General features: G+C 42.0%; 1 protein-coding gene across 8 annotated transcripts in view; it reads right to left on the bottom strand.

The window, feature by feature from the left end:
• LOC122084075 (SAC3 family protein A-like) overlaps window positions 1-10,347 on the bottom strand; it is a 41,109-nt gene that overhangs the window by 22,305 nt on the left and 8,457 nt on the right. For 4 of the 8 annotated variants that reach the window (XM_042652117.1, XM_042652113.1, XM_042652110.1 and 1 more), the window contains one exon: window positions 4,497-5,372. In XM_042652117.1, the coding sequence (XP_042508051.1) occupies window positions 4,497-5,372 (876 nt within the window). Of the gene's footprint in view, window positions 1-4,496; window positions 5,373-10,347 lie in introns of those variants that run through there. The other 4 variants (XM_042652114.1, XM_042652115.1, XM_042652116.1 and 1 more) reach the window with 2 other exon arrangements.

The following is a 10,347-nucleotide window of genomic DNA, read 5'->3' as shown; positions in this document are numbered from 1 at the left end:
CCCCCCCCCCCCCCCCGGCACCTCATAGCCTTTGCCCATAAACTTAAGAATGTCAAGCTTGCCCTTAAAAGACTGGAATGCCTCCACCTTCGGCGTCATCTTCTCCTATGTCTCCACTTGCAGAAGTAAGCTTGAATCTATTCAATCTCATCAATCTCATCTGCAATGTGACATCTCCAACCCCTCCCTTGCCCTTGAAGAGAAAGAATCCTCCCTTGAGCTTTCCTCCCTTCTTGCTCAAGAAGAATGCTTCTATAAAGAGAAATCCAAATCAAATGGTTAGATCTGGGTGATTCCAACTCTTCCTACTTTCACAAATCCATGAAAGCCAAGACTAATGCCAACCCCATTCCTCAGCTAACGGTCAATGATAGGTCTCTCCTCTGGACCCTGCTGCCATTAAAGTTGAAGTTATGTCATACTTTCTAATATCTTCTGTCCCATCCTCTCCCCCCTCCTCTCCCCTGTGTCCCCCCTCCTCAACAAACTCATCCCTAGCCACCTCATTCCCTCCCTCCAAGCCATCCCCTCCGACCCCGAAATCCTTGCCGTTGTTCATGCCCATAGATCCAACAAAGGCCTTGGCCCTGGCGGATTTAGCATGGGCTTCTTTTCCTCCGATTGGGACATCATTGGTGCTGATCTTTTCAAGGTCATCAAAAGCTTCTTCTACAATCCCTCTCAAATCCACAACATCAACCACACCTTCGTTTGTCTCATCCCTAAAATGGAAGGGGCCTCTTCCATGGCTGACTTCAAACCTATCTCCCTTTGCAACCTTCTATACAAATTCATTGCAAAGATCCTTGCCAATCGCCTCCAACTTGTGATTGATTCTCTTGTCAGTGCCAATCAGTCCGCCTTCATTTATGGGTGGAATATCGCGGACAATATCATTCTTTGCCATAAAATTGTGTGTGGGTTTTGATGGAATCCCACTCCCCCACCGCCCTCCTCAAAATTGATATTCATAAGGCGTTTGATTCCATCAAATGGGATTTCATCTCCAAAGTTCTTCTTGCCATGTCCTTTCCCCCGGTTTTCTCAATTGGATCCACTCTTGTATCTCCTCTCCCAAATTCTCTGTCCATGTGAATGGTTCTCCAGCTGGGTATTTCGCCTCCACTGTAGGGATTCGTCAAGGATGTCCTCTTTCCCCCTTTCTCTTCTATCTTGCCCTTGAAGTCCTCTCCAGATCAATTCAGTATCACATTGACAATCTCCTAATTTCTCATATTCCTAAGTGTAAGCCCTCAAGCTTACCCACCTCGCCTTTGTTGATGATCTTATGATCTTCTCCAAAGCCAAGTAGGTCTACATCGAAACCAATATGTCCTCCCTTCATCTCTTTGAATCCCTCTCTTGTCTCCATATCAATCTCCTTAAATCTGTCTCTTCCTTATCGAGGTTTTTGATTCTTCCAAAGCTCGTTTGCTTGAGCTCACGGGATTCCAGCTCGGCTCTCCCTGTCAAATATCTTGGCCTTCCTCTCATCTCCTCTAGGCTGACGACAACACTGCTCCCCCATGCTTAGTCAAATCCGCAAAAGGCTCCAACTTTGGACAGGGAAACTCCTCTCCTATACTGGTCACCTTGAACTCATCCAATCAGTCCTTCAATCTTCTTATATTTACTGGTCCGAGGTCTTCCAGCTTCCCAAATCCACCATTAAAGCCATTGAATCCCTTTTCTGCTCCTTCCTGTAGAAAGGTACCAATTCTGTCAAATTCCTTCACCCTCTTTGTTGGTCCTCTGGGCACTGTTTGCGTTCCCAAGTCTAAAGGTTGTCTTGGTTTGAGAAGGATTAAAGATGCCAACTCCACTGGCATTCTTAAGCTTATCTAGAAGCTAGTCTCCAAGCTTCGTAGCAGTCAGTCTCTTGGGTTTAATCTTCCTTGCTCTGCAAAGATTCCTTGTGGACCACCTCTATTAACCGGAACTCCTTTTGGGTTTGGTGTAAAATTCTCCATGCCAAGCCTCTTGCCTCACAAGCCATCCAATCCTGCAACAAGAATGGAGCATCCAACTCCCTTTGGCTTGACAACTAGCACCCAGATGGTATCCTCCTCCTTCAAGTAGGATCTAGATCGGTTTACTCCTTTAGGCTAACTAAGGATTGACTTGTCTCCTCAATCATCTTCAATAGCTCTTGGTCCCCCCCCCCTTGGGCATCCCATCTCACTCCCCCTTATGGTCCTCCCCACCCCCCTTCCTTCTCATGATGGAATGGATAGAGCTGATAAGGTTATCTCGTCCCCCTCCTCCTCTGGTCAATTCTCCCCCTCTACTTGGCACCTGATTCATTCATCTGGCCCCCCCTCTATCCCTTGCCATAAGGTAGTTTGGTTCAAATCCCATATCTCCCATCATAGCTAAACAGCCTGGAGAGCTCTCTCTAACTGCCTTCCTACCCAAGCCTTTCTCATCTATTGCCACATCTCTGTCCCTCTAGCCTATTGCCTTTTGTTGGAATGGATCCGAAGATAGTAGCCATCTATTCTTCGATTGCGCCTTCTCTTCCTCCATCTAGAAGCATATCCTAGCCAAATGTTGGCCTGCCAGGAGAAGCGCTCCCCCTTCAGAGATAATGGATTTGGATTGACATGACTTTTGCTAGTAGTTCTATCTGTGACAATGCACGAAAGCTCGGCTTTTGTAGTTTTGTGCTGCCATCAATCATATTTGGATGAAGCGTAACCTCCGTTAGATGGACTTCCAACTCTAGATCTGTTAATAAGATTTGGAATGCCAACTACTTTGACGTCTCCTCCAGACTCGGTAGGATCTCTCATGGTTTGGATATTGACACCCCAACAAACAGGCTTATTATTGTCTCCTGGGGTTTACCTTTGTCTATTTTAATTCTCCCTCCCTTTAAGGTTGTTTCCTCCTGCTTCATGCAATTCTCCACCTTTGGGGCTTTGTGTATCCCCCCCCCCACCCTTTTCTCTTTTCTCCTTTGTTATAGATTTATCTATCCACCCAAAAAAAACCTGTTAATGATAAGGATAAACTAGGAATGGTGATGAAATACAGAAGAAATAACAACTCACGATTCTTCTTCAACTTGGGTTCACAATAGGAAGCAAACCAGCAATAGCGAAACTCCTTGTGATCGATCCAGCTACTCAATCATAACTCTAAATCAAAAGAAGACTAAGGGGTATGTTCATATTTCCCAAACCCATAGAATCGAAGCTTCAAATCCCCTAACCACAAGCATCAATAGAAAAAAAGAAACCCTGAAAGTACTCCAGGCAGAAAATAGGGTCAGCAAGCGTTCTGGAATTGGTTCTCTTAGGAGGATGGCTTTGTAAGAGGTGAAAACTTGGGTTTGATGTCGCCTAGGGTAGGTGAACCGTGACTCTACACCCAAGACAAGATGAAGAACAAAGGAAAGGGAGGAAGAATCGAACCAGATTGTGATAGCTCAACAGTACTGTTAGAACAGGGGTAGATGGAGGGTTTTACAAAGATGAGGAAGATAGGAATAAAAGAGTAGATAAGGAGGAAGTAAAGAAGAAGTATAACAGAAGAAGAGAGATTGAATAGCGAGAAATGTGAACAGGGAAAATAGGAAGAGCAGCGAGAGAGCAGAGGAAAGAAGACGAAAAGAAGAATGGAAGGAAATAGGGGAGACACCAACAAAAAAACTCACAAAGCATGGTCAGCAACCTGCCCACCTTCAACTAAATTAACTCAAAAGTTCTTTCTTTCAAATGTGATTTCTCTATCATAATTGCAGCAATTTTAAAGAAGAAACACCCTTACGTAAAAATAGAAACTACTCTAAAACAAGAAAGATTAACATATGGAAACTATCCACTATGTAATCTACCCAACATAATAAAGATTACATAGAAATAAATCTCCTCCGTAGACTACCAACCGCTGCCAGACCAGAAAATCGGTTTGGGCCGGTTCTGTATCAGCTTACACCTCCAAAGAGGTTGTTCCGATCCAGCCCAGCCAAGGCAACTGCATCAGTAAATTCATCTAGTTGCCTCAGCAGTCAGCACCCCATAACCCATGGGTGGTTCATAGCTCATATTAACATCCTAGGAATCAGTAGACCCTAGGAAGAGGTTCACAAATTCTTTTTGACTATAAGACACTCTGTGCACTTAAAAGGTCATGTTATAGCAATAAAATGAAGGATGACAAGGAGAAACATGGAAGATGATAACTTCATAGAAAAAATAGAAATAATAGCCTTGACAAAATAACGATCAACATTTCTTCATTAGGTGACCATAACCAATTGAAAACAGCCACGCTACAGAAAGTGGAAAAACTGAAAACAGGAATTACAGCAATGAAAGAAGAAAAGCATTCCTTATGTGAATCTTCCAATTCAATGTTGAGAACTACAGGCAATCTTATGCATTCACTTGGAATTAAATTTGTGGGAAGGTCTATGGCCTCAAACTAAAACGAGTAAAAAGGAAACAGAAAAACCCAAACCTTACTTATCAAAAAAATTAAAAAAGAATAACCTGCAAAGGCGGAAATTCAGATGAACTGGGTTCTGGTCTCCAAGATGTTGTACCAGGAGGTGGAGGCTGGCCATTTGAAAATGGATATCCACCTGTGGCTCCAGGCACCGCACAACCCGAAGAGGTTGCATTGGTAACAGCAATATTCTCTGTCCCGGGAGCGCAATTAACATCTGTTTGACTGTAATATTCTGCCCATGACTTGTATTGTTGCTGATAATGAAGTGGAGTTGCAGCTACAGCACTAGAACTTTGAGCACCATTAGAATCTGAAGAAGAGTAGGCTGAATACTGATGAGAGGGATAATGTGCATAGGAACCAGCATTCCAGGAGTTGGTCTGATTATTATACTCGTTGCTCGGGTAACCTCCAGTTGTCTGATAATCAGCAGCATTGTAGTAAGTGCTTGTATAACTTGCAGGCCCTGTATTCTGAAATGAGGTAAGAGGCTGATAAGGAGCACCTGAATTTTGATATACACCCCCTTGTTGAGAGTACGAATGGTTTGCTTGCTGTGGATATTGGTAATAGTAACCATGTTGATATCCTGTGTTGCCATAACCATAAGGATCAGCAGAATTTGTATATGATGAATAACCAGCATATTCTTGTGGTCCATTTGCTGCCCCCAGATTAGATGAAGTAGAGGCATTTGATGCAGCGCTCAATCCATCTTGCACATCCCTTGGAAGTGGCTCCGTATGCTGGTTATGATGATAGCTGGAACTTGGAAGAAGTCCATTTTCAGAAGAGCTATTATCTGTTATGTGCACAGTCCATGACACGGCTGTAGAACCAGTGGCTGAGGGCAGAAAGGAATGTCCGGGAGCTAAAGATGCAGATGCTTGTCCACTTGAATCAACAATTTGGCGCTGCTGTCCAATAAAACAATGAATTATGAGTTCTACATTGATTAGTTTTGAAATTGAACACATAATGCTGAAACTCACATATTAAGCATTTGATTCATGTCAACTGAGGCAAGAAAAGTACATGGTCAACCATTTAAAGGAGAGAGAAATCTAGCAGTACACTAAATGTACAGTGTGGGCCGTGGGGAGTGTACGAAATTTAGTACCACCATTTTTCTCACTTAGAGTTGGTCAGAATGCCCCTTTCTATTTTTTAGCTGGTACAGGTTAGAGTGGGTACCACCCAAGAGATGGAAAACATTTTCTATTCATGGCAAAGCATTCCTTCTTGCAATTATGGTCAAACCCTATGGATGGAGATGCATTTTGTGGTATGCAGGAGGCTCCAGAAGGAGAGAAACAGAAGAACCTTTGACGAGAAGAGTTGACAGTTCTAAAATTATGTTGAGATGTTTGGTCCCTTTTATGTTAGATTCATATATTTTAAGACTATAGGCAGATATCAGTCCTAGGAAGTGGCTGGAGATGATTCACTGAATAGGTCTCTCTATGCACTATATGGCTACTCATATTGGATAGTTTTACCACACATTAGTTAAGTCATACCATTGCTGACCATGAAATGTGCTGAAAGAGAAAAAGGAAATAAAAGAATAGGTCAGGGTATGCATGTTTAAACTTGACAACCATTCCAAACATTCTAGATGTCATAAACCCCTTGATATGAATCTAGAACAAATCCACCCATTGTTGAACATCATTTGATGACTCTTCGAAACCCTCATCAAGACTTCACTAAATCTTACTTGCACTAAATTGATAAAAAATAATTGAACAAGGAAGAGTTCAAAATGTGACGCAATAATGAAATTTCGACTTGTATAAACACGGAACTATTTACAATCCTAATAGAAATACCCTTGTTCCTCAGTCAATCAAGTCATAATTGCTGTGAAATACCACTGACCATTTAGCAGAGTCATATTCCAGTGAGGTAAGCAACCCATGAAATGATAAACACCTTGAGAAGAATGGGTGTCAAAGGAAAACAGGAAAAATATGGCCGTATAAACAGAATATTTCAACAAAAATAGCAAAAGTTTGGGAAAAATGGTTTCTGGCACCAACAATACCAGAAACCTTTCTAGCATGGGAGACCACATGAAGGGATAGAATGATAGATTTCGTAATTCTAATCACTGGATAGATGAGGAGTTTTTATACAGGCCACATGTCAATTTCAGCCATCTCAACAATATAGCTCATCATGTATGGGGCTGTTCCGTACTTTACTAATGGTCCAAGTTCTTCAAATGTAATTAATTTTTCAACAAATCTTCAAAAGCATATAGTGACATCTGGAAAAACGATAATGCACCTTTTCTCCTTTATTTATTTGTTTTATAAGCATATTGGACTAAAAAGTTATTGGAATACAAGTGGACAACTTAATTAGAGTGCTAACTGCAATGCCACACGGCAATGATAACCTACATGCCTAAACTCTTCGTATCCTTCGCGACCGCCAATAGTTCTAATTCCTTCGCTATTGGAACTACGATCACGCTCCATAAACTACACTCACTGCCTCTCAGGTTTCGTCTCAAGCTGTGGTATATACATCCATTGGATCCTCCCCCCACAAATCCAGAAAAGGGTAGCTAGTGTCCCTAATCGCTGGTGGTCGTAGACCAGGGATTTCTTCATATGCTTCTTTTTCACCAGGTTTCATTTGATTGGTTGTGGCTTGAAGAATGGAAAAACCAATAAGCAGCAAGTAGGGCTTAGTCAAGTTGCAAGAAAGCAGAGGCCGTGCTTCAGTTTTTGAGCACGACGCACAAAATCCATTGCACATTAGCGTATCCACTTTCTTTGCTACGCGCAATTGTCATCTGCTGGAATGGAAGAAAGCCGTTGAAAAGCAAGGGAAGTGGTCCCAGCCAGCCAACCAGCCAGGGATTGTCAGAATTCAAGAAGTGATGAATGATGATCACATAGTGGCAGAAGCCATGATAATCCAGTTGGTTTGACCAGCCTTTGATGGCTCCATCCGCCCATTACCAATTGTAGAAAATATAGAATAAGTAAAAGAGAGGGAGAGAGACCGAGAGAGAAAAGAGTGAGAGAGCCTTTTACGGTGGACAGACTCAATCTTGTAGATTGGACTGCCCTCCTCTTCTTATTAAATAGATAATTCTCAACTACAATAGTAGTAGGACAGCTGTCCTACTCTGACTAGGAATATGAAACAAACTAGGAAACTAATTAGCTAACAACTAATTAATCTAATTAGTAAATTACCACAAGTCCTAGTGTACTAGGACTCCTACCCCAGTTGGGGAACTAACTTTATCGCGGGGAGGAGTCTGCGCTATCTTGCAGTCACCTCCCTCTCCTACGATGCTTTCTAACACTCCCCCTCAAGCTGGAGCATAGATGTTAATCATGCTCAGCTTGTTACAAATATAATCCACTTTACCACGCCCCAAGGACTTGGTAAAAACATCTGCAAGTTGTTCTCCTTTGCGAACATGGCTTACAGAAATAACTCTTTGTTGTAGTTTTTCACGAACAAAGTGACAATCGACTTCAATCTGTTTTGTCCTCTCATGGAACACTGGATTAGATGTAATATGAATAACAGCTTGGTTGTCACACCATAACTGCATAGAATCAGTGCAACTGAAACCAAGCTCTGTTAAAAGTTGTTTTATCAACATCAACTCACAAGTAACATGGGTCATGGCTCGATACTCAGATTCAGCACTAGACCTCGCCACAACAATTTGTTTTTTGGCTCTTCCAAGACACAATATTTTTCCCAACAAAAGTACAGTATCCTATAGTGGACCTTCTATCAATGGGAGAACCAGCCCAATCTGCATCACAAAACCCTTCAATACGACTGTGTCCATGATCTGAATATACTAGGCCACATCCTGAAGCTTTCTTAAGATATCTCAGAATACGAACAACGGCATCCCAATGTGACGTATGTGGGGACGAAAGAAACTGACTCACAACACTAACAGGGAAGGCAATGTCAGGTCGAGTCACTATTACATAATTCAGCTTTCCTACCAACCTCCTGTATTTCTCAGGATCATCTAACACATCACCTCCTTCAGGCATAAGCTTCACATTTGGATCCATTGGAGTATCAACGGGCTTGAATCCTAACATACCTGTTTCTGAGAGCAGGTCTAACACATACTTTCTCTGAGATAAAGAAATTCCTTTTCTTGACTGAGCAACTTCAATTCCCAAGAAGTACTTTAACCATCCAAGATCCTTAGTTTGAAAGTGTTGTTGCAAATATGCCTTCAAACTTTGGATTCCTTCAACATCATTTCTAGTAATGATAATATCATTGACATAAACAACCAGAAATATCCTCTTTCTATCAGACTTCCGATAGAACACAGAATGATCACTATCACATCTTGATAGTCCAAATGCACACATCACATCAGTGAATTTTCCAAACCACGCCCTAGGAGACAGTTTTAGGCCATACAAGGACTTCTTGAGCTTACAAACCTTTCCACACTCCCCCTAAGCAACAAACCTTGGAGGTTGCTTCATATAGACTTCCTCATTCAAGTCACCATGAAGAAAGGCATTATTGACATCAAGCTGAAATAACGGCCAATGGGATGAGGCCGCAAGAGAAATCAAAACACACACGGAGGCCAACTTGGCTACAGGAGAGAAAGTATCCAGGTAGTCAACCCCATAAACCTGAGCATACCCCTTGGCGACCAGTCGAGCCTTCAAACGAGCAAGAGAACCATCAGGGTTTACTTTAACCACATAAACCCAACGACAACCAATAGCTTTCTTTCCAGGGAGCAATGATACAAGATCCCAAGTCTGGTTTTCATCCAATGCAAGTAGTTCTTCCCTCATAGCATTCCTCCACCCAGGACTAGACAGTGCCTCTGCAAGAGTCTTAGGAACAGGATGGCAAGAAATAGTAGAAAGACAGGAATAAAAAGTAGATGATAGGCCAAAATAAGACACAAAATCAGCAATAGGATGTTGGGTACAACTCCGAACACCCTTACGTTGTGCAATAGGACGGTCTAAGTTAGAAAGAGGAATACCTAGAGTGGGATCCATAGACGAAGATGATAAGGTAAGTGTCGCAGGAAGAAGGGGTGATGTTGCTTCTCGAACACGTCGTGTATACACCTGTAAAGGAGGTGGTGGTGGTTGTACCTCTGTCTCGGTGGCAACCTGCAGGTTAGAGTGATGGAGAACATAAAGGGGAAGATCATCATCCAATTCAGACCCAACAAATGACTCATTTGGATATGGGGTGGACTCGAAAAATAAGACATCAGCAGTAACAAAATATTTGCGAAGTACTGGAGAATAACACCTGTAGCCCTTTTGGGTACAGGAGTAACCCAAAAAGATACACTTGATGGCTCAAGGATTCAACTTTGATAAACCTGGACGATAATCACGAATAAAGCAAACACAACCAAAAACACGAGGGCGAAGAACAAAAAGTGGGTCAGAAGGAAATAGTAAGGAATGGGGAATACCACCACACAAAACAGAGGAAGGCATACGATTAATAAGATATCTAGCCGTGAGAACAGCATCGGCCCAAAAATATTTGGATACCTTCATTTCAAACATAAGTGACCTAGCAACCTCCATCAAATGACGGTTCTTTTGTTCAGCCACTCCATTTTGTTATGGAGTGTCTAAACAAGAAGATTGATGTATCATGCCACACTTAGCCATAAACTCAGAAAATGGACCAGAAAAGTACTCCTTTGCATTATCTCTTCATAGAATTTTGATAGTCATGCCAAATTGATTTTGTATTTCAGCAACAAAATCACAAAATACGGTAAATAAAACAGAACGATTTTTCATTAAATAAAACCAGGTCGTCCTGGAGTAGTCATCAACAAAAGTGACAAAATACTTAAAACCTAACTTAGATGTAACAAGGCAAGGA

The sequence above is a fragment of the Macadamia integrifolia genome, chromosome 7 (genome assembly GCF_013358625.1).
Source record: "Macadamia integrifolia cultivar HAES 741 chromosome 7, SCU_Mint_v3, whole genome shotgun sequence".
NCBI classification, from domain to species: Eukaryota; Viridiplantae; Streptophyta; class Magnoliopsida; order Proteales; family Proteaceae; genus Macadamia; species Macadamia integrifolia.
This window is presented reverse-complemented; position numbering and strand designations above follow the sequence as displayed.